The sequence below is a fragment of the Tauraco erythrolophus genome, chromosome 6 (assembly GCF_009769465.1).
Source record: "Tauraco erythrolophus isolate bTauEry1 chromosome 6, bTauEry1.pri, whole genome shotgun sequence".
In the NCBI taxonomy this organism is placed as follows: Eukaryota; Metazoa; Chordata; class Aves; order Musophagiformes; family Musophagidae; genus Tauraco; species Tauraco erythrolophus.
The window spans coordinates 29983540-30008640 of NC_141470.1; the positions used below are offsets into that span (position 1 = coordinate 29983540).

At 40.6% G+C, this 25101-nt stretch overlaps 1 protein-coding gene across 1 annotated transcript; it reads right to left on the reverse strand.

Annotated features, from left to right (window-relative positions):
• Positions 1-1822: 1822 nt before the first annotated feature.
• EXD1 (exonuclease 3'-5' domain containing 1) lies at positions 1823-24835 on the reverse strand. Its single transcript, XM_009988701.2, has 11 exons — positions 24680-24835; positions 24257-24325; positions 23217-23268; positions 21529-21659; positions 20219-20283; positions 18890-18976; positions 17689-17793; positions 17484-17564; positions 13468-13611; positions 10407-10598; positions 1823-2095 (listed from the first exon to the last, which is right to left on the reverse strand). The coding sequence occupies exons 1-11, from the start codon at positions 24813-24815 to the stop codon at positions 1823-1825; spliced, it is 1335 nt and encodes a 444-aa protein (XP_009987003.2). The 5' UTR covers positions 24816-24835.
• Positions 24836-25101: the final 266 nt, after the last annotated feature.

Here is a 25101-nt window from a genome sequence, read left to right on the forward strand (position 1 = left end):
CTAACTGATTTGCAGTAAGGCATCGCTGCGTGGAAGAATCTTGCTACAGATGAATGATGTCAGCTCCAGTGCTGGAAACAGGCCCAGTCCACTGCCAGCATCTCCTAGCAGACCAAATGAAACACACAATTTCCAAATAAAAAGTTGTAAGACAAACTTGTTTCATACCTGTTTTATTTTTCTGAAGTGAACTGAGACAAAGGAACTATACAGTTTGATTACAGAATACCCTTAAAGGTCTTAAAAAAAAATGTAGAAAACGTACTGACCAAGAGTAAACCGTGCACGTTTTTCTGCCAATTTTTCTGCCACTCCCAGATGTGAGCAAGTCCTGTAGTTTCAAAGAAGAGACCTATTTAAATACTGCTGGTCTAGTACTCCCTGTGGAGAGGCAAAAAAACCCCCATAACATAACCCCAAAAAACCAACACACATTTCCCCTAACAATATTTAAAAGAAACACACAGATACTTCGTAAGCATCTAGTTACACCTATTCACATCCAAAGAAAAACCGCTCCAACAGGTGTTGGTTCATAGCCATACGGAGACGCCACGTCCCTTGCAACCTGGCTTCATTACTATTAACACATTTGCAGCCTGATGCCCAGATTGTTTTTGGACACCAGTCTGGCTGGGACAGGGACCATTACCTTTTCCCTTCTTCCTTACTTCATCAGCACTCATAGCCACAGCCCCAAGAACAAAACCTTCCTTATACTCGAATCAGGTGTTCCCCACCCTGCCTGAAGCATTTAAATGGCAAAACATGCAGTATTTTTTATGCATTTAAATACATAAATGTGTATAAAGTCAGAATGTCAAAAGCGAGGAATTTTCAACAGTCCTGTGCTTGCAAGTCAAATATAGTGATATGCCAAGAAATATATCTTCCAAGACTCAGGCATGGCATGCATTAATTTTATCATATGGTGGAATAGTACTATCAATTGGTAAAGCTCCTCCAGTACCAGCCAAAGCAAGTGTACTGGAAATAAACTGGTTTTGCCTTCATATCTTATTTTGCTTGGGGTGGGAATGCTATGCGTCTTTTAAGCTAATTTAATTGCTTCCCCCTCCCCTTTAAACCACACCACAGTAGTGGTGCTACACAGCCTTATCTACACAAGTTTGATACAGTAGTGCTGACAAACAACAGTGGTGTGCAACTTTCAGCAGGAAGCTTCTTTTCTCATCCTGAAATAACTCTCACTTGGCAGAAAAGTCCTTTTAATTAGTACACCTTGTGCTGGTTTGCCAGCATAGTGGTTGATTAGGGTGGGATCTTTTTCCCTCTCCTATGAAAGACTGTTGTATAGATATGCCAATAGACTTAGCCTATATAGAAACCAAACCTACATGGGTTGGCCAGAAGGTGTTTTAATTTTTCTAAGCAAATCCTTTCTAATCTCAACGAACAGGCATTTTATAAGCTCCTCTGTTTATATATCTGGATTGGATGAGAGTTTTACATACCTACAACAGGTAACAAAAGAACCAATACAATTTAAGACATTGGTCTGATAACAATGTATGAAAAACAAAAGTCACTGTTTTAAAATCAAAAATAGCTGTTGGGAACAAAAAAGAGTCTCAAATTTCCTTGGAAAGAAAGGCCATCATTACTGCCATTCAACAACAGGTTTACCTGCCATTGTAAAGAAAGGACCTTTTGCTTGACACTTCTGCGTGGGAAATAGCCCTTTTCTTCATACGGGTATCTTCAAATACCCAGTCTAAGCTCATCATGTCATCTGGATCAGAAGTTAAGATTTGTACACCCAGCTTGAAGTCGGTTTAAGGTTCTTCCACAGATTTACCACTTAATTTTCAAGCTTTTCTTGACAAAGTACAGCCTGACTGTATAATGATGTAATTTGAGACACCGCTTTATTTGTAGGGAAGCAATCCTCCCCATCATCATCATCTCTGTAGTTTCCATCCTTCTGTGGATGGTTTCTCTCTTTTAATTCCATGACTGGTCTGATCAAAAGGCCATCCCCATTCATTCTGTAGTCTTTTATTGCTTTTTCCCTTCTAAGTTTTTGGATGTCTGCCAGCTGACGCAACTCCTCTGGCAGCTCCATGCAAGTGGGCTGATAAGGAAAAAAAGAAAAGAAACAGAAAAGTAATCAAAACAATACATATGCAAACACATGCCCTACTTTTGTTAGTACCAGATAAGAGTGGCTTCTGTAATTAGCCAATGGAATAGAACAATCATCTCATTATATCCGTGGAATGTATCCACTACCTGCTTACACAAAGAATACCTCAGGGGAAGAGAGTTCCCCCACACTTTCTTTTAAAGGCAACCCAAAGGGAAAAATATTAGACTTGCATGTGATGTTTTCACCTTTATTATGAAGATCTTCAAGATTTAAGTAATACCGCAAACAGGTAATTAAATGTCTCTTGAAAAACCTTTTGCACTATGAAGTTGTTGTAAACCCCAAAAAGAGGCATAACCAGTTCATGTTTGCCTGTAGGAGCCACTGCAAAGGCAGCTTTCCTGGCTTTTCATTTCAAGTCATGGTATTCGATCCTACAAGCAAAAAAACCCTTATGTGGAAAAAGCCAACATAGTTAAATCAATGAAACAGCTGCTTAGGAAGTGTGTGAAAGAGATACACTCCTTAATTTGGTCCTGAGCAGCACATAGGACACTCTTCAAAATACTATATTCAAGGATCTCCTCCTTAACAAGGACTGCAACGCTCACCATCTTTATAGGAACAAAAACCAAAAACTCCAGTTGCATCCATCTGCAGAAAGGGGAATTATGCAAATAAGGAAGCTTGAATAAAAAAGCAGTAAGAGGCAGCCAAGCAAATTCAATCCTAGCAGGTAGGATGGAGACAACTTCAAGACAGTATACAAGCAGCACAGAGTAAACATTACCCAACAGCAAAAAAATCACAGAAAGAGTGAAAGGAAACTGGCAGGACTACAGGTTAGGGAAATGGAGACAATGAACGAAGCATCCTTCAGGAAAACAAAGCCACATCCCGGTGAAGAAAATGGTAAGGATGAAGTTACAGAAAAAAAAACAAAGGGCAGACCAGAATAATTCTATTATTATTTAACGAAAATATAACAGAACTAAAAAAATTTATTTAAACATGAGAGGAGCACAAAATGTCAACCATGCTGCAGGGCCAAGTGATGATCAGAATACAAAAGCAGCATTGTAAAAAACACAACATTTTTTTTCTCTTCTACATTCAGCATGAAAAAAAAGTGGAGATTCCCATACCAAAAACATTCTTTATATACCCCGAATCTGTTTCGGATTGTCCCATGAACACTTAATACTGATACTTAAAATACAAACAGCAAGGTGGATTTCACCCAACATTCCTGAACACTGGAAGATGAAAAAGCTGAACTAGTAACTATCGTATCTTGCTTAAAACCTGCCTTGATACCCAGGGATTGGAAGATAATAAATGTTTAAGGAAGGTCTCAGGAAAGATACAGAAAGCAACATGCTGGTAAGTATGAACATACTGGTAGAAACACTAAGAATGAGTGGATATACAGATGTGATGCAGTGGAAGAAAGAGTTACCGCAGCTTTTGTTAAAGGAAGCCATGCCTCACAAAACTTAGGTCTACAAGTTTGCAAAGATCCAGAGGAAGACTAAATAGTTCAGATAGGATTACAGAAAAAAGCAGAGCAAGCACTTACTTGAGAACACCCACCTTCAGTTGTGTTTAACCAGAAGAAGCTGGATGTACATTCTTAACTGCTACAGTATCCTACAGTGAGAGGTGACCCTAAACCATTTAAAGCTAAATTGCATGAAAATTCAGGCTGTATGTTCATAATAATTAATATGCATTGTGTGCAGTCAGATCTCACCTGCCAATTAGGAAAAGTTCTGTCTCAGGCACGCAGTTAGATTTAGACAGAGACAGAGTTTATGCCATCATGTGTCATGAACATGTTATCCGGTATTATATACTGCATTGCACCTTATCTACTGCAGCTTTACCTTAAGTGCATCGGGAAATCAACTTTGTTGCACAGGGGTGTGCAACTCCCCTGTGAACTGTCACCACTCCAACAAGAAAGTGCCGCACTTCTAGGAGAACATTTGCTTCTTTATACTGATGAGTTCCCACGCTGCGTTTGCTTCTTTGAATCTAAGTCCTAAACATCAGAATGCAGCTGCATTTCCAAGTACTTAACAGCACACAATATGAATCCACAAGGAGAGTTAGAAATGTAGCACATACAGCTCCCTCCTTTACTAGCTCTTTTCTAGTGACAGAGCTGCAGAGGCACGGAAAACTACTTTACTTAATGCCTGCAGCCACAAGAAGAAAAATTACTCCTGGCACAGTTAGCTGACAACACAGGAAACTGCAGAGACCTTCAGGGTGAGAAGTTTGTGCTGAGTTCTCCCCCTCGGTGGTAAGGAAGATTATCAGTTTGAGAAAGATGCTGAAGAGGGAAGCTGAGGGTTTTGATAATAAAGTGCTGGGGATCAGAGGTCACTGTTTTGCATCTGGTTTGTGGGTAAAAAGCCAGTTACCTAGGAGGGACTGTCCACTATTCAGAAGACTCAACTACTATCTGCAGAAACAAGAAACCATAGAAAGTGTCGACATGTATTTTCAAAACTGTGAGGCTCAATGAGATGCCTTTTTTTTTTTTTTTTTTCCCCTCCATTCTCCTCTTTGTTCTCTTCTCCCAGTATCATTTTTGTCTGCTGTGGACTACTGGCTATACTTCACCATTGCTAGCAACTGCTAGGATGCATGACACCCATCTTTTCCACAGCTCTTCCCTGAAGGAAGCTTTGTCATGGAGTGGCATGCTATCAAGTTGCATCCTGCCACTATGTCTCCCACTTGGTGTACCAGCACATGGGCCAGCTCTTCAGTTCCTCTTCTGTTACTGCTGAAACAACTATCAAATGACAAAAGAACATGTTTGGCTGTCCAGCAGCAAGGTAGGTAGGTAGTCTTGCTGCAAGAACTGCCCACTAGCTGACCACAGCACTCTGCTTTTTTGCTATTTCCAGCAAAATATCTGAAAGATCAAGGGGAAGAAAAGACAGCTGAAACCTCAGGCAAAACCAGGACTACCACCAGTGACTGCTGCAATTGCTCATGAGAATTATGACATCCAAGTCAAAGACTCAAACATAATATTTGCACGAAATACCTTACTGCTGCTTGCTCTGCCCTTGCCAGTTTATTGCTATGAAAGCAATAAACTGTCATTAATCTCCATTTCTACCAGCTTATCTGTGCCCTCTGACAACCTAGGACTTTGTTCCCATCAAATTATTTATGAAAATTTTTCAAAGGAAAGTACAAGCTTCTGTTGAAATAAGCTGGAACAAAACCCCCCACCAGTCATGCATGTTCAAGAAATGAAGCAAAATTAGTCGTAAGTACACGCAATTATGCATGTCTGAAATTAAGCACTCCTGAACATTGAATAGCCGTTGAATCCTGAATATTGAAGGCCATAAGGATGATCTGACCCTAGTAGGTGCTGTGCATTTAGCCAGAAAGTGATTCTTGTATTCTGCCATTAATGGGCACCTTAACAGGCACATACAGAAAATTCTCACTGAGGAACAAGACATGCATGTGGAAAACTGACTGCAGAGACTGGGCATACAGAGCCCAAGGAAGGGTGGTAACAATTACATTAATTACATTCACACTTTTCTCAACTCTCAGTGGATGCAGTGATCCATAAGGGCTTGGTTTTTACTCCATGATTATGCATATTCGCTTTTCCTTGCTGCTACTTCCAAGAGGTGAAAAACCCACAGTCTGGTTCAGATCTACTCCCAGAGGCTGAACCCCCTGATTCGACAGGAGAAGGAGAAAGCAGGTAACTGCCCCAGTAGTCATCATTCAACATTACTTGTCATTACTCAGCGTTATTCAGTTCACAGGCAACCTCAGACTGGAAAGCCAAAGTATCTTTTTCACCAAACATATCCTGATATTGTTACTACATGCAAAAGCTGTTGGCATTATGAACTTCTAGATGTGGCAGTGACCCAGGAAAGATTAGGAAGATGCTACCATGCTCGTCCAAGCTGAAGTTCAATGTTGTAAATCTTGATCCAGCAACTGAGATTCAACATGTGACAGCCGGAGATGGGAAGGAATGTGGCTATGTATACCATCCAGCTTCAGTACTTCATTTTTAATGAAGTCTCATGATTGAAACTGTGTCTGTGTCTGCATAGTTTTACATATACAGTTTCCATGGGAGTGTTTTAAGTTTGGGAGAATGGGAGAGGAAAAAAAGCATTCTTCTGTGTGACATGATGTCATTTAAGATCAGAGGAACCAAGAGCAGGACAGGGAAGCATGGACCTGTTCATTGCTCTAGTCAGGTATGACATACTCAAACACCTTTGTAGCCCAGAGGCACAACAGAAGGCACGTCTGCATTACTAACTTTCCTTTTGTCAAAAGGCTGAAGACCTGGTGGTTCAGTCCAGAAAGCACAATCCAAGAACAGAACAGAGAAAGGCCCAGAGAGGCTTCCTTACCCGGAGCAATGGAAGTCAGTCAGTTTCCTGATCTGGTCATCTCCAAGTGCCTGTAAATCAAAGAGGCCATGGTAACTCAGACTCTCTTGCCTAGTGGCTTTCACTCACGTAACTTTCAAGTAAAGGCCTGATGTACCACAGATGGTTCCTGTTCACTCATGAATTATGTCCACCTTCCAATTTAGAAGCTGAAGTAGTGTGAGATCTCTTTATAGCTCTGCAGCATTTATTGTCTTTGGCTTTGCTACAGTCCTGCTTCAGCAGCAGAGGCCTCTCTTCCAGTTCTCCAGCATGGAGAGAAAATAGTAGATAACGTATTTCAGGTTTCCACAATGTTTCCCTGACATGAGTATTTACTTCAGAATCCAAGGAGATCCATTACTTCTGCTGAAATAGTGTTGGAACTGCACCAGATCATGTCTGGAGAACTCAGTCATCAAGCATAGGGACTTCAGTGTTGCTGTTGCAAACTGGCTCCAAGATGAAGTCAAGCTCACTGTGCCAGACCACATGTTCATCAAAGGTCCAAGGTAGAGTACAAGTTTAAATTTTAACCGATCAGGGTAAAAGGCAAAATAGTCCAGTAGAAGCATTTTCAAGGTAACTTTTCAACTGTAACTCCACAAAGTGCACAGAAGGCATAACAGTCCTCAGTGATCTATAACTTTAATTCTAAATATCCATGAAAAAGCACTAGAAAAAATATGGTGGGGGGTAAGTATCTTGACTATTACTGCATTCTGAGAATCAGATCTGAATAAAGGCTTTTTGATTCAAGGAATTAATACAGACTTAGCCAGAAAACCTAGAAGTTACACAAATGAGGCTTTCTTTTTTCTTTCATGTTTTCCTTAAAACAGATTTAGCTGAACTCATCAATTTGCAAAGGATTCCCTTGAAGTTAACTTTGTTTACTTACTTGGCGAAGAAACTGAAGTAACAGACCAGATTGAACTAAATGAAACTCCATATTTGGAGTTTAAATATGTATTGCAAGCAGATTTTAAATAAAGTAGAAGAAACTTTCATTTGTGTGATCTTGCAAGATATAGAAACAATAGAAAATGATTAACAGTGAAATGATAGTGAAAATGGTTGCTTTTACTATCCATGTGACAAGAGTTCCAAAGTAACTGCAAGAAGCATGATTATCAGGTGTGATATTAAACAGATCTTCAAAATGCCACTTGAAACGCTGAGGATCAGATTAATTCCTTGGCTAATCTTATGGAATAAATGGATTTACAAAAGCATTGGCTTCAGCAACCTGAGTACCACTTCAAAAAAAAATCTATAAAAAAAAATAGCCCAATACAAACCAGTATTTGTACTCTTTTCATTTTAACAGACTGTTCTTTTCCCTTGTGTCATGCGTACTTTTGCATGCATTTCACATTGGTAATTCAGATATCAAGCTCATTTTTTTCCATGAACTATGAACAACCTTTTTTTTTTTTGGCAGCTCTCCTCCAAAAAGAAAAGGTTTTCAGATATGAACTCTTCTTTCCCATCTGTGAAGCAGCTATGACCTCTTGTGGTTATCTAAACTAATCTCCTTCTAAATCCTCAATAATGGGATTTACTGCTTCGAGCCTTTAAGAAATTCCCAAATGATACAAGTCTGTGCTTGAGTGCTTTGTTAAATCTGGGCAAAGAAAAAGACAATTTCTTCCATGAAGACAGACCTACATTCTCTTTTTCTAATAAATATTTCACAACACTTACAACTGCAAACATGAGGTGGTAACAGGACTTAATCATGACTCAATCTTTGTGATGAATGAGGATGTTTGACCATTCACTTCTCACTCAGATTTAATACTAGGAGTATCTTACACAGTTATGGTCAGCCCTCTTAAGATTACTTCCTTGAGAAGACAGAAAAAGTCCACACCAGTACCACTGGTTGTTTGGTTTGCATGGACCTGTTCTTTCCGTTAGTGCAGGAAATTATGCTCCTTAACCAAAAATTAAACCACTTAAAAATTAAACCACTTAAAAATTGACAAGCAATTACAGAAGTGTCCACCATACAAGAGCCACTCCAAGGTATCTGGGCATGCAACACCCTCTGTTCTACGTAAGCAAAGATAGAGAAGCGTTACTTTTTTTTTTTTTAAGATCACACAGGTGAGAATAAATTAGGAAGACAAGATTTAACTCAGAGATGTTTCTCCAGAAATAAAAAACTTTGGCCTGCAAGAGACCACACGTCACAGAAACAGTCATTATATGCAAAAAAGCTCAGCAGTAAAGATGACCGAATAGAAGAAAAAAGTAAAATAGAACCAGATTTGGGGACTAAATGCTTTTACCAAACCAAAGCAACTCTGGCAGCTCCAGGGACCAACACTTCACAACTGCCTGTCCCTCTTCATGCCCTTGCACATACACCGGCTCCATTGAGCCCAGACATTCTCAGTCTCAGATTAGACTGAACAGAAGGGGGTTACAGCATTGGTGGATAAGAGAAGAACAACTGACTTCATCTACCTGGACTTTTGCAAAGCATTTGACACTGTCCTGCACAACATCCATGTCTCTAAATTGGAGAGACAGATTTGACAGATGGGTCACTCAGTGGATAAGGAATTGGCTGGATAGTTGCACTCAAAGAGTTACGGTAAATGGCTTGATGTCCAAGCGGAGGTCAGTGAGTGACAGGTGGTGTTCCTCAGGGATCAGTACTGGGGCCAGTGCTGTTTAACGTCTTTGTCAGCAACATGGGACAGTGGGATCAAGTGCACCCTCAGCGAGTTTGCTGATGACACCAAGCTGTGTGGTGTGGATGACACACTGGAGGGAAGGGGACCTTAACAAGCTTAAAGGGGTGGGCCTGTGCAAATCTCATGAAGTTCAAAAAGGCCAAGCACAAGGTCCTGCACAGCAATCCCAAACACAAGTACAGGCTGGGTGGAGAATGGATTGAGCGCAGCCCTGAGAAGAAGGACGTGGGGGTATTGGCTGATGAGAAGCTTGAGCCAGCAATGTGCACTGGCAGCCCAGAAATCCAACCGTATCCTGGATTGCATCCAAAGAAGTGTGGCCAGCAGGTTGAGAGAGGCGATTCTGCTCTTTTGAGACCCCACCTGGAATACTGTGTTCAGCTCTGGGGCCCCCAACATAAGGACATGGACCTGTTGGAGCAAGTCCAAAGGAGGGCCACGAAAATGATCCGAGGGCTGGAGCACCTCTCCTATGAAGACAGGCTGAGAGAGCTGGGGCTGTTCAGCCTGGAGAAGAGAACACTCCAGGGAGACCTTAGAGCAGCCTTCCAGTACCTAGAGGGGGCCTGTATAAAAGCTGGAGAGAGGCTTTTTCCAAGGGCTTGTAGTGATAGGACAAGGGGTAATGGCTTTAAACTGAAAGAGGGTAGATTTAGATTAGATCTACGGAAGAAATTCTGCACTCTGAGAGTGGTGAGGCACTGGAACAGATTGCCCAGAGAAGTTGTGGCTGCCCCATCCGTGGAGGTGTACAAGGCCAGGTTGGATGAGGCTTTGAGCAACCTGGTGTAGTGGCAGGTGTCCCTGCCCATGGCAGAGGGGCTGGAACTAGATGATCTTTAAGGTTCTTTCGAACCCAAACCATTCTACGATGGCACATGTGCCTGTGCCCATGTCTTAACAGCTGCAGCTCACCATCCACAATACTAACTTAAGGTGGATTTGCGCCAACGGACTAACAATGAAACACAGCTAAGTAGATACAGACACCATCTCTTCTGCTGCTCTGCAAGGCAAACAAGGTATGTGGCATAAAGTAGGGTGTACAGCTGCTAAAAAGGAAGCTGCTGTAGCTAGGTCCTCCAGAGTTTATCCAGCAGAGCCCTAGGTCAAATTACTAACCAGAGAAACAAGCAAAGACACACCTACCTTTGTGCTCCCAAGGTGATCTCCAGATTTGGTCCGATAAGCATTTAAATAATCATGTACTACAGCTGTTAGGTCAGACATCAAGTTATCCATTAGAGATGAGTGGAGCAGCAGAAGGTACACAGCCTTCTGTGCAAATGATTTAAGCAGAGAAGCTGGAAAGGGTCTCAAGAACCATATCTCAGGATTCTCCTGTGTATCCCAATACAAATGAAAACAGTTATTTAAGTAGCAAAAATTATTTACAAAGCTTTTCATCACATTCTTCTGCAGTTTACAACATATCTCCTGATGCTGGTCTCTATTTTCAGCACTATTGAATGCTTGCAGCTTCTAAGGCCATCTGTGTACAAACCTCTGGATGTTAGAGAAGAGGGAGTTTGGGAGGAGGGACTGCTTTTTAAAAACAAACATACAAATCCCCAAACCCCCCCCCAAACCAAAAACCAACACATGCTTATTCCAGCATTTAATGCTAGGTTCAATCTCACCCATTCCTGAAACTAGGGTGGATTCCTAAGAGCTGAGTTGAAATATCTAAAGGGAAAAAAAACCCTTCCCATCAAGGGAGCCAGAGAAGCAGCTGGGGATAGTTAACATCTTCAGTCTTCACAAGTGGAATCAGAAGAACATGAAAATAAGCCCCAGTTAAGCAGCATGACAACGATACCCTGAGCAAAACGTTCCCTACAGCATGGCTTACACTGGTATACTTACTACATACAGATTACACAGTCATTTTCCACTTTTAGTCTTCAGACTAGGAGGATTTGGTCTGGTAAACTAAGAAAGGCATGTTGTCATTTGGCTTACATTTGCCATACAGAATTCTCTAAATAGAAGTTTTGAGAGACACTATTAGAATTTCAAAACTGACATAAAAATAAAGCTGTGTTTAAATTAGAGGTTTCACTGAGTAGCTATTGCAGCAGTATCAAATAACATTTAATCCAGGCTTTTGAGAGATTTTAAGTCTATGAACAGGCAGTGCAAAACTACTCAGATTTACTCAGGAAGTTACAAGACCAGTATGAAGGGAGAAAAAACACTCTGGTAGGAAAGAGATTGTTCCTATTCAGTAAAGAAATCCTGCCTATATAGTGAAGTCTCATTAAGTATCTAGTTTTATTATATTTATTTGCTTCTTTAGAAGCCTTTCCCTGACCTGAAAAAGCACAGCTAGATGATTACAAACCCAGCAAAAAGATGCCACAACTGGCACTAGCATGTTTATATACTATTTGTTTAACTAATTTGATATCCTTCTATGATAACGTCACCCATTTAGTGGATGAACAGAAGGCAGTGGATGTAGTTTTTTTGGATTTTAGTAAGGATTTTGATACTGTCCCTCACAGCATCCTTCTGGACAAATTGTCCAATTGTAGGATGAGCAGGTTCACTGTGCACTGGGTGAAGAACAGGCTGAGCTTAAAGGGTTGTACTGAATGGGGCTACATCTGGCTGGTGACTGGTGACCAGCAGTGTTCCTCAGGGTTCAATTTTACGGCCAGTTCTGTTCAATATATTTTTGAATGATCTGGAAGCAGGTGTTGAATGCACCATTAGCAAGCTTGCTGATGATACCAAACTGGGAGATGCTGTTGACCCTCCTGAGGGTCAAGATGCCTTGCAGAGGGTTCTAGATAGATTCAAGTGTTGGGCTATGATTAATGGGATGAAATTTAACAAGTTGAAATGCCAGATTCTGCACCTAGGATGGAGTAACACTGGGCACAAGTATAAATTGGGAGAGGAATGGCTGGAGAGTCACCCTGCAGAAAGGGATCTGGGGATGCTGGTCAGCAGCAGGCTCAATATGATTCAGCAGTGTGCCCTGGCAGCCAAGCGGCAAATCACATCACGGAGTCCATCAAACACAGCAAAACCAGCCGGTCAAGAGAGGCAATTGTCCTGCTGTATTCAGCACTGGTGCAGCTTCACCTTGAATACTGTGTGCAGTTCTGGGCCCCACAATTTAAGAAAGATGTGAAGGTCCTTGAATGCGTCCAGAGAAGGGCAAAGCTGGTAAAAGAGCTGGAAGGAATGTCCTGTGAGAAGCAGCTAAGGACTTTGGGCTTGTCTAGTTTGGAGAAAAGGAGGCTGAGGGGAGACTTTATTGCTCTCTACAACTTTCTGAGGAAGGGAAGTGTAGAGGGAGGTGCTGGTCTCTTCTTCCTGGTATCCAGTGATAGGATGTGTGGGAACGGTTGAAAGCTGCGCCAGGGAAGGTTGAGACTGGACATAGGAAGCTTTTCTTTACCAACAAGGTGGTCAAACACTGGAACAAGCCTGTCAGTGTTTAAGCGGCATTTGGACAATGCCCTTAACAGCATGCTTTAACTTGGTCAGCCCTGAACTGGTCAGGCAGTTGGACTACATGATCATTGCAGGTCCCTTACAACTGAAATACTCTATTCTGTTCTATTCTATTTATCAAGCTTATGTTCTGCAAATCCTAGGAGCTTCTGGCCCATTAAGTTTTCCCTTGTTTGTCTCCATCTGAAAGATTGACAAAAAAAAGGACAATAGAGAATAACAATTTGAAAAATGCTGCTGAACTGCACAAGCAAGAAAAAAAAGAAATCACTACTCATTTTTTCATTCTAATACTGCAATATTTTTTCATTCTGCTACTGCAGAATTTCATTCTAATACTGCAATAGAATTTTTCATTCTAATAGCAATAAAAGTTTCCTCTTTCCCTGCTCAACTCAGGATTCATTTTAACCAACTTGTTCTGTTGGAACTAGGTTTCAAAATTAGTCAAATATATTAAGATATCCAGAACATTTTTTCACCCAAATTTTATATATATCCTCTATGATACAGGCTTTGTGGTTCTTCAAAACCTCAATTTAAAATGAGCTATTAGGAAATATCAGCGTAAGCACTGATGCCAACTAAAGTTTGCAAGTCAGTGTGACAAAACATTCTTAACTACAGCAATTTTACCACTGCATAGTGTCATCCTCTTTAAAAAAAAGACAGAAACATCTTGAGATGGGCAAAGCACAGCTCACAACTGAGCCTTCAGAAGGTGCCTCACTGAATCACTCACTGAAGCTATCTGCTCCCAGAACTTCATGATGTCATCCCATTTGGAAGGTATCTTCAATTGCTGCATCAAACACTCCTGTAACGTGCAGACACGGTGTGGAAGGAAGCCACCTGTTGCCATTGAGAACTGCAGAGCATCAGCAACCTGTGGTGGAAAGGATCAATATGCCATGACCAGCATCTGTTAACCCAAGGCAAAGAATGTGAAGGTTTGACAGTGGGGATGCACATGAGAAGTAAAGTAAAGTACACGGCAAACAAATTAATCCTCATTTTGACTGCATACAATTGCAGAGCTAGCAATCTGACTCAAAGCTGTGAAGTTACACAAAAGAGTAAATTAAGTTTTAAGAATGACTTGTAGAAGTTATATGTTGTATTAGTCTAAGGCTCCTTCTAGCCCAGTAAGGAATGTAAGGAAAACATGATGAAAGAACGTGTAAGTTGTCAAAAACTTTTTTCCAAAAACCTGATTTTGCCAGTAAGACTCATCTTTGACAGCATACAGAGCCAGAAGGGAAGCAGACAACAGCCTCCAGCAGCAACTGCATGGCATGGTGTTCGCTTGTTTCTCATCCTGGTTTCATCCCTTTTTCCCTTTTGCAGTAAGAGCAGGAACAGCCCTTATTCTTGTCCCTAACCAGGAAGCACAAAGATGAGTGGGACTATTGCAACAGGTGCAGAGAGAAGACAATGGAAAAGGAAAGCCTGGAAGATAGTCCACTCACCAGGGGAATGGAGAGGAAAAAATAAAAAGCCTGCACAGACACACTCAGAATCTGAGATGGAGCTATCTGCCATTAAGAACAACCTCTCCTTCAGATTTCCTCTGCTACTCAAAAGCCCAGATTCCCACTCTGGTCTCCTGAAATCCTCACTGACCTTTCATAGCCCTTTTGTTCTTACTACTCTCTCCTGAGAAACCTTGAGCCAACACTCAATACAAGCATCTACAATCGCACCAAAAAACCCCATGAGCTTACAGGCCAGCTCAGTTCTACCGCAAGGGTTACAGCTGAAGCCACTGTTCGAGCCGTCCTACTACACCATGCCCATGTGCTACCTAGACCAGATCATGTAGTGCTTGGCAGCACCAGCTCAGCCCCTGCATTAGCAATGACAGAATTGTAACTGGCCTCTTACAGTGAGGATAAGTTCCAAGACAAAATCCTCATTCCCAACTTACATATAAAGTCTTTGGGGGAAAAAAATTAAAAATATCTTCCTGTCAAATAGCAAAGGCAAACCAGCTGGTATGATTTATTAATGACTAAAGCAGCCTCTGAGGCATCAGCTAAGCGGCTAACTGCTGCCTTCTCTGGGAGAGAGGCCTGGTATTTGCTAAGCCCACCAGACGAAAGTGCTAAGGCAATCTATTTACTGAATTTCCAAGGAATAAAAGACTGTATGAAGGTATTATGAAGAAAATGCAGAACATCAGAGCATCATAAATAGAACAAGCTGTCTTGGACTAAGGAAAGAAACATCAGACCTCTTATGTTCTGTGGTAAGACAGAGCATCTAAGACTGCCTATATTTCTGCTAGGTCCACTACATTGCTGCAGTCCAAAGGAGTCTACAACCACTAACTGAAGAGTGGCAGGAAACATACATGGAAAAAGGAACTGCAACAATTCAAAATGATGAGTTCATTGAAGAGAATAAAATGGAGAAGATTCACTGGATTTTAAGCACAAATCACCAAGCAAAAAGCAAGTTTCCATCACTCATTACTGAACAGACCTTTGTATTGTACTTCTAACCACTAAAACCTTCTCTGTCTTTTCACTCTCAGTGGCCAAACACAGATGAAGAGGAACCTCAGGAAAGATCTTCTCAAGCAATCAGTTACTTTTACTCAAAGTCAAAACAAAGATGATGTTCAAATCTATGGAAATATATTCCATTCTTCTAGATGGTTAGAGAGAATTTCTAGTAAAAAATGTCAATGCTTTCTAAACAAGGAGAGAAAAGACTTCAATATTTAAACAAAAACGAAAGCATCTTTTTGATGACTATTCATAAAAAGTCTAATCTGAATGAACAAGATTACAGAATAAACTTGCCTACAATGAAAACAGTGATGTAGCTGTCACTGTGGAAATCTTTGTCCAAAGTCATTGCATGCTAATGGCTTGGATTCAAGGGCAGAAAAACAATGACACGCTAAAGAGTAATCTGTGTGCACTGATCTGTGCAACCACACAGCAACTGTGACTTCTTCACTTGTACATTTTATGATTAAACCTTGCATGGATCTCTGCCTTATGGAAAGTCTCAAGCTGTCAAGTTTTCTTTATTCTTTCAGCACACACCTCTAGGAAGAATTGTATTATTTCTTTTGGTAGTACACAGATGTGCAACCAACATTTTACAATAGGCAGGGATTTCAGCGTGCAATGTTAGGGATGCCAGCACTGACAACAGCCAGTTACCAACTCACTATACAGCTTTTTAGGCCTTTATACCCCAACAGGGACAAACACTCCCCCCCCGCCCCCCCCAAGGCAGTCAAATGTGAAATAGCAGTATTATTACTAAAAGTTACTTCAACAAGTGATACTTAAGTACTATAAGAACATCAGTGGGGAAGACAGTTAGTGAACATCAGAAACCTTTCACTGTCATCCTCTACATGTTGTGTTAATGATATTAGGTTACTTATTGCAAGGAATAAACAGCTGCAGCAACTGGCCAAAACCAGGGATAAATAACACTTTTAAAATTACGCAGGTGGGATCCCATCTAAACCACAGTTCTTCATTCCATTGCTGTGTTTTTTAAGCATGGTCTCACTTGTGCACACAGCCTGTTTCAATTTTAACAACACTAAGAAGCTGTCTCTAAGAAGTTCTTCACTAAAACCATCTATGAGAGTTTGCTCAGAGGTATCTAGACAGCTTGATTCCACAATATCAGGTACACCGCAGGGTAGTTTACTTACATTACAAGTAGGATTCAGGCCAATGAATCAGAGTAAATAAATCTAAGCCTAGAGATCTATCAGTGCAAGAAAAGTAGGCATGCCAGCTCATACCAAGACAACAGAACAATGAGTGCCATTCTGTGTACCTCAGACCACCGCCTAGGGTGGATAGTTCTGGTTACTTATTTCCACTCTATCAGTTACATGTTCTAGCCAGCACAGTTGGGAGCACTGGTGGGGAATTTTCATCCCTACTTTTTTCATGGCAGTCAAGACTTGACACTGACTGATATTTGACCTGTAATGGAATAACATAATTTTTAGGGGCAAAAGGACAAACTAAGATCAGAAAGGGACTGAGAGAAACCTCTGCTATATAAAGCTTACTACATAGCCCAGATTAGGGCTTTGAAGAGTTACTATAGGCAGTCATATCTATGACATGAAAAGTCAGTATACAGGCAAGGACAAGTCCTACATAACTATGCATAACATATCCATGCTTATTATGAAAGATCACAGCCATCATGTTTTCTTCTCTCTCAAAAGCCTCTAATTCTCTTGTTAGTCATGCAACATTAACTGCCACAACTACCAGGGCTTGCACCAGCAAAACCAGATTTTTGTGGTAACATGGCCTGTTCTCTCACTTCCACCACTGCTTTTATTAGCAGGTGCTTCCCAGCGCTGGATACCTGTAGCCCGAATCTGTTTCTACACTTGTGAAATGGCATAAAGAACAACAAAGAATATAAAGCACAAGCCAAGCTGGCGCCCGTTAGGGTAGCCTCAGGTTGTGCCAAGTTTGATCAAGACCCGTTAACACATCTTAAAAACCCCAATATATTAAACTTGCTGCTAATATTATATATTAGTTACCTTTTAAAATGGGTCTACACAAGACTCTAAATAACACTGTCGGCCTTGCCTGCTGATAGTTCTTGTTAGCTAGAACAAAACCACTATGTTTACATGGTTCAACAATTGTCACATTCTAGTAATGTTAAGTCTTCTTTGAGAGAACACCCTGAACAAGGTTGAAGTTTCTCTTGTGGGAACTTTTGTTCCCAACCAGAATATCTGAAGGGTACCTGTGTATCAAAGACATTGACGAGAAGGACACCATACTGGTGAAAGAGGCAGTCTGAGATCCAGCGGCAGTCATGCATGACCTGAAGCAAGAAAGAGCTGTCAGGCAAACTTGTGTCCAACTGCAACTTTTTGGTGCAGCTAGATCATTACATACGTATATGACCTCTGCCACCACAAATGTCCTCACACACCATGTACCCTTACCTTCAAGATGTTTTTATCTTCCAGCACCATTTGTAATCCATTTTTGAAAGCCTGAGGTCCCAGAAGGAAGATATCAAATAGGAAAATACGGCTCTTTGTTGCTATCTACAACAAACTCAGTTACAGAGAAAATGAGTGAGGGACAGAAGAACAAAGGATTTGAAAGTAGGAGAGAGTGCTCTGTTGCCTACAAGCCATAATCTTCTATGTACTGGCTTATGTTGGGGCGAGCAGGTTTAGTTTCCTTAATGATAATCCATAAAAAAAGTCGTTTTTTCCAGAGATGCTCAGAGACTCTCACAATAGTTGTGAAAAACAATCCAGTAGCCTACTATACACAGTTAAATATAGCATTTTGAGACATATCAAGAGCAAACCCTATGCACAGTACTTAGATTCCTACACCTATTATGGTGCCATTTTTAAAAAAACACTTCCAACAAAATTCTTCTGCCCATGACATTCCTTTCATTGTCAAAGACCACTACCAAAGAAGTAAATGACATTGTTTTCCATCCTAGCATTTCAAACACGATATGAAATTTAGGTTTTGCCTGTGTTCAAATTCATAATAGTTTAACAAAAGCTGTTATTTGAAAACAATTTAGCTATACCAAAGCAAACATTTGTCAACACTTATGTCTGCATAAATGAATTAAGTTTGAAGCATGACTCCCATACAAGTTTTTGTTTTGGATAAACACACTCACTTTTAAACCGATACAAAAATAAACTAAGATCATTTTGAGTTAACATATGAAGCTATTCTCCTTTCTGCCCTTCCTTTTCAGACGTTGATAATATCGCAGCTAATTAAGATACTGTATCATCTTTAGATGGATTTTACTCTTTTAATTATATTGGCATTGTGGTTAGGTCTTGCAGTTTTTCTCTAGGTAAGAGCTGTACTACTGTAATACCTCTACCTGTATACAAGCGTATAAAGAGGTCAAACCAAGTATGTTACATTGTTATATACAAATGTATATATTACATACAAGTTCAGTTATTATTATATTGCCTTACAATGGCATAATTCTTTCCGTAACAGGTCTTTTATGAAATACCTGATCTGTCTTCAAGAACATCATATCCCTTAGCAAAACAGTTATGTAAGCAAGTCAAACACAAGCTAATCCCCAAATGTTTCTCAGTTATGCCTCTGTTTAGTGGCATGTTTTGGGAAATACCTGCCTCGTACCTCAAGCCATGACAGTTTTCCATGACGACACAAATTAACACCTTCTCCTGCTATGCTGACAACACACTGCTGTTTCAGGTGCAGCACCTAATGAAAAAAAATAGGGTTAAAATAAACAGTGCCAGAGAATGATAGGCAGATGGACGAATAGTAAATTGCGATTTTTCTGGTCATGATCCATATTTAAAATGGTAAATACAGATCAAAGCCACAATGAACCTCAGATATATAGTGATCCAAGAGAAACAGACACAGTATCAGTCCAGTTACAGATAGCTGGAAATTCCACAACTAGAAACATCAAAGATAGATTTAACAGAGATTTTATGGATAAAGAATATAGACTCCCCTGACCTCCTCCCAAGAAATTCTCCTAAGCAGGTTTTAGGAATTTCCTTAAGATCACATAAAGAAGGTGCTCCTTTCAGATAAAAAGGAGAACTAATTTTCTAAGGTATAAAAGAAAGACCTGTTACTCAAATGTAAAAAGCTTTCAGACAATTGAGATAAAGCAACCTGTAATGCACATGTAACACAACAGTAGAAGGCAAAAACAGAAATACAAAAAGCCAGTTTCTTTTTCAAACAACAGATTCCTCTGCAATCAGGCAACTCTCTTCCTGTGAGGAAGAGCTTTTACCTCTGTATGTGCAATAGATTTACCACAAAAAAAGCTCAAAGCCCAACTGACATTACTGCAAGACAAAATGGCATGGAGGACCTATAGTATTGCTGGTCTAATTCAGAATCTAAAAAACGCTGTTAAATTTAATAATAAATGTATTATTGGCTCCAAGTTCTAAAACTAAGCCTTTCTACATGAAAGAAATATACATGATTTAAGAGAAAAAGGTCCATGCATGTCTAGTGTTCCAAACACCTACAAAACCAACACAATCAATTCCCTCTCCAAATGCCAACAAATCCTCATGTTGTTCCCTTTCTAATCAAAATAATTGTTCCACTAAATAGTAATACTGACCCTTCGCTTCAGTTACTGGTGATATAGAATCTGAAAATAGCAACCAACACACATTGACGCAGATTCACATCCACCCACTGCAAATGCACGTGCACTGACCTCTTTCCCTGCACGTATGCACGCTTTAAATATACTTTGATGCCACAAGAGATGCCATTTCTACTTGACTTAAAGAAGCCAGTTACTACCTATTATTCCAACTTCATACGTTCTGCAAAAGTGATTTCCAGTATAAGATGTCATGAAGCAGTGCTCACAATCCTGTCACTTGATGGATCCACTGACAACTAGAACAGAACAGTCTTAGAAGTTACGTACACTGCAAAAGAGCTTTCGTTAGCACTTACTGCTGGGTCAAATTTCTGCTGGAAACAATCAACAACCGTGTACTCCACATTATCTTCTTCCTTCTCTAAACAGAAGGGGGAAAAAAAAAACATTAGACAATTCCTCTACTTTGAATAAACTTTGCACAAGATATGTATTTTAGTTGTATCATCATTCTGCTTTTCTGGTTTAGTTTTCTACTTCCTGAACACACCGTAACAGATTACTGAACTGTCTGATTCAGATGTGTACAGTCTAGAGCATACGGCAAAATTCTGTTTTTTTCACAGAAAAACTGCCTGTTTAAAAGTGAGTTGCAGCATTACTTTTTGTTGTTATGATGCATAAAGGAAACAAAGAGGTTTCAATTAAAAAAAACCAAACATCCATTAAAAAAGCACCCTAACTCCCAAGCTTGTTCAGGAAAGGAAAAATATTGTAACAAAGACAAAAATAACAGACACGGACACCACAGAACACAGACAGCTAAGTGATCAAAGAGGGAAAGAGTATTTAAGTCAGATTTCAATATATTTTAACACTTGTATATCAATGTCTAATGAACAGGTAAAGAAGGGTTCTCTTAAAGATTCTCTCTTCTCTTTAGGTAAGATGTGAATGTTAATAATATGCATCCATGACAACACAAGGATAATCTTCTAAACTTGAAAATAACAGTCAATAACAGTCAATTAAAAGATCATAAGAAAAAATTTTTAAAGGCTCTCCCAGATCACAACAACCCTTGCTCATTTTCTCCCCCACTACCCAGGTAAATGCAGCAAACCTTCCTTCAGCCTACACAGGTCTAGTACTCTTGTCATGGCTCTACGAGAACAGAATGAGCTGATCATGTTTCGGATCTGCAATACAGCAGGAACCAGACAACCAAATCAATGCAAGCATGTGACAGCCAGCACAGAACCAAAAGGGCAATAGTCTTATTGAGCTTTGAGTTATCCATGATGCCACATACATTTCAGGAACAAGTATAAAATTAAAACCATCACCAGAGAGGAACGCTCACTGGCTGATGCACTTTGGTTTCTCCAAAAGATCAGCTCTGCTGCTCAGCCACTTTTACAGCTGATGAGAGCTTCAGGATAAACATTCTGGAAAGCAGATGTGTTTCCTTCTTATGTTGTGAACATATATGCAGGCAAAGAGCATGTCTGCAGATAATGAGCGCTGTACCTATACTTCTGTGACCACTGCTCTTCCAGAATACATCCTGTTCTGATACAGGCAAGCCAAGAGATAACAGCCTCTGGGAAGGATGATGTCTGACAAAGACAAGCTAACTACATTGCTTGACTAATATTCACATTACCTGAGTGGGAGCATTTTAAACTATTTGAGGCTTTGAGCTGGCTCTCTAGGGAAACACAAGGAGAACTCCATGGGTCACAGTCTGCTGGTTCTGTGTCTGCTTGTTTGTCCCCTTCAACAGCTGAAGCACACCTGCACGAGCAAGACAACCATACACAGCACAGAAGTCAAAACATTACACTTCCCCCAGCATGGACATTTTAATACAGAAAATTAGTTCATCCATTGCCATCTACCTGTGTCCAGACAATGAACTGCTGCATGCAAAGCAACTTCCTAATCCACTGTGTATGGTTCTTAAAGATCTTGAAGCAAAATAAGCTTATTTTGCACAGAAGGGCCTTTATTTCAGATAACATTTCACATTTATTCTGAGATTAAGAGGTGAAAATAGAATCTGAACAGACAACCACTGCAAAGGTCAGCACAGTTTCAAGGGAAGAAAGAGTTCAAAGTACAAAGAATGAAGTACGTGACCTGAGCCCAAGACCACCCAGTTTAAATATCTGTAAGTCTTTACACTGAATCAATAATATTTGATGCATTATTTAGTTACTGCAATTGGAGGGCGATTTTACAACTTCACGAGTATGCAAAACGGCTACATCCACTGAAACTTTACTGTAAACAAATGGAAGCTATTAAATCATATAAAACTGTAGCATCTCAGGATCAAAAAAAAACACAAACAAAAAACAGAGCTAGCAAACATTTACCCAACTGAAAGATGTCACATATAAGATGCTTAATTTCTACAACAGGACAGTCTGAAGTCAAGAATACTTCACTGGGAAAGACGACTTATTAGTATGTTTCCTTATACTGATATAAAAACACCCCATTACGATTATGAAGCTCCAATCATGTACTTCTCTACCTTAATAGAATAAAACATGAAAAAACCTTTCTGATCAGCTTTTAGATGCAGCTGAAGAATCTTGTATCTAAAAATTCTGTGTTTGAAAGATTAACACAAGAATCTGCTACCAAGGTCAGCATATTCAAGTACGTGTGAATGTAGGCTTACTTAAGAGGGAGAAAGGAAACAAAAACACCAGCAAGCAAAAAGATTGCTGCTAATCAGGATTCCATGTGCTTTTAAACTCTATTTTAAGGACTATTCAGTAGACATGACTTCATTCCTACTTCTCTTAAGAGGAAGAATATTCAAATGTGGTCTTGTGGGAAGACTCAAAGCATTAAGCCATCTACAAGCATGGGTCTGCAGGAGTTCGAAACATACTTTTACCAGCTTTCCAAAGTCACATTTATACGTATTTCAAGAGCATCTGTATAAACCTAACCTTCCTTGTGCAATTTTTCTGGAAGTGTTCCACCACAGCAGAAATGCTCATGGAAAATCCTCCCTGAAACCACAAGCTGACAAGGAAACAAACCAAGCAAATTTTTCTACCTAGGAACACTAGTGGAAAGAAAAAAAAAAAGAAGGAAAAAAAAAAAAAAGAAAACAGCAATAGAGAGAAATCGTAAGCAATACCTTGAAAGAACCTTTTACACAGTGGAGGTCTTCTGCTCGCCATCTTATTCACCTCTTTAGAGTAGAGAAACACAAACTTGGCACAGCTAAATCCGAACATCAATATTATACTAAATGCAAGTGGTGGCTCTCCTAGGAAGTGCATCCCACCCCCTCTCTGACGGTGAAAGGAACAAAACATTTCAACATACTCAGAGAGCATTGCTGTTCCCTTCTCTGAATCTGGTTCATCCAGGAATTCCACTGCAATAGAAACAATTTATGTTCTAGTGCTGACAAGCAACTTTTTGACAGCTGTTATCTCCCAAAAAAAGGGGAACCACAATTGATACTAACCACCATAGGACATGGCCATACATGCAAAAAAGTATAGTTTATATAATTTTAAATTTACCCTGATGTACAAATCTATACAAAATAAGTTACATCAGTAGCCTAGATAACATGTATTTCGGAATTCTAGCACTTAAACAAGACTAATGGCTTAGCATTCTACCAAAAACAAAGTCAGTATCGAACTACAACTAATTACTTTACAAACTATCACATATCCAATAAAGCAGGTGCAAGGAAAAAGACAGAATGAAGTCAGTTAACCACTTGCTAAGTCTGATAGCTGCCTTGTAGGTATTTCCCCCTCAGCACTTCGCTCCTTGTCCCCAAAGTAAAGCAGATGCCAATGGAAATGTACAGGACCTTTATACACTAGAAATGTTTTTCTTTTTTTCTTGAATAATCCCATATTTTTACCACTAGTGAATCATGGAAAGAGGGTCAGATAAACAGACCATTTAATAGAGATGCTTTTGCCTGTGTGAGTAAAAGCAAAACCAAGTTAACCAAAACTTTAAGCAATTTAACTTCCCAGCAGTGTCCATTAGTGAAAGTCTTGCACATATATACACAACGAATGTAACTTGCCTTCAGGATATAAAGAGGGGGCACACTTATTTCAACCTTTGGAGTGGTTACTTTAATTAGTGATCCTATTAGACTTTGTTATTTAACTAATAAGCTTTAACGTAGTATAGTCACAAAACCTTCACAAAGTGGGGAATTATTTCACTGATAGATAATTGGGGAACAAAATTACTGTGATTTATACAAGATTCAAATTCCTACTGGTTTTAAAAGAAAGACGTGCAACAGAAGAATTCAGCAAAGTGACCTAAAAATGGACTAAGAGTGAGCATGATCCCTGTGCCCCAGAAAGTGGTAAGAAAAGCCTCACCGTTGACTATTTCATGTCCAAAAAACATCTTTACTCCTGGAGTGCTTCTGCCAGTTTCCAAGTTCTTAACTGAAATGAAGGAGGGCAAAACATACAGACACACGTCAAGTTCCACCGTTTGAGGTAAAAGCTTATCATTTGCAGAACAAAACAAGACCACAAGACCAGGTAGCGCTATTAACTAGGAAAAAAAAAAATAATCTGCGAACAGGTTATTTTAAGTGACAGCTCTTTCACTCCACAGAAGAGGGCTTCTGTAAGGTACTGCACACGGAGTGGGACACAACTCAGGTCTGCTACGCCCAGCCTCACGGCTGAGAGGACAGGCAGGTGCTGTTAACTCCCGCATTAAGCGCGGATTTTATTCATCCCAGAGCCCGTCTTCGCTCCCGGGAAGCACCCACGGCCGCGGCGGGCCCCGACCTGTCCGCAGGAGGAGGCTCCGGTCGCGATTCACATGCTGCAGCACCCCCTGGAAGACGCCGCATTTTAAGGTGAGTCTCACGGTTCTCCCCAGAACAGCAGTGAGGCGCTCGCTGCTCTCGCTGCTGACGGCCATACGGCAGCCCGGGGCGGCGGCAGCGCGGACGGAGCTCTCCCTGCGCCACACCTGCGGCACAAGCGAACGGCGCTGCTCGCGTGCGACACCGACGCCCCGCCCCCGGGGCGGGACCATCAGAGCCCGCACCCAATCACAGAGGGGAAACTTACCGTGGTGGCACAGCGAGCGCAGCGGCAACTGTCCGTCACGCCGCCTGCCGGCAGCAATGGGCGGCCTCTGCCTCGGTTCTAGTCGCCGCCGGGGGTGACGCCTGCGCCTTGGCAGAGGTGCTGCGCGCATGCGC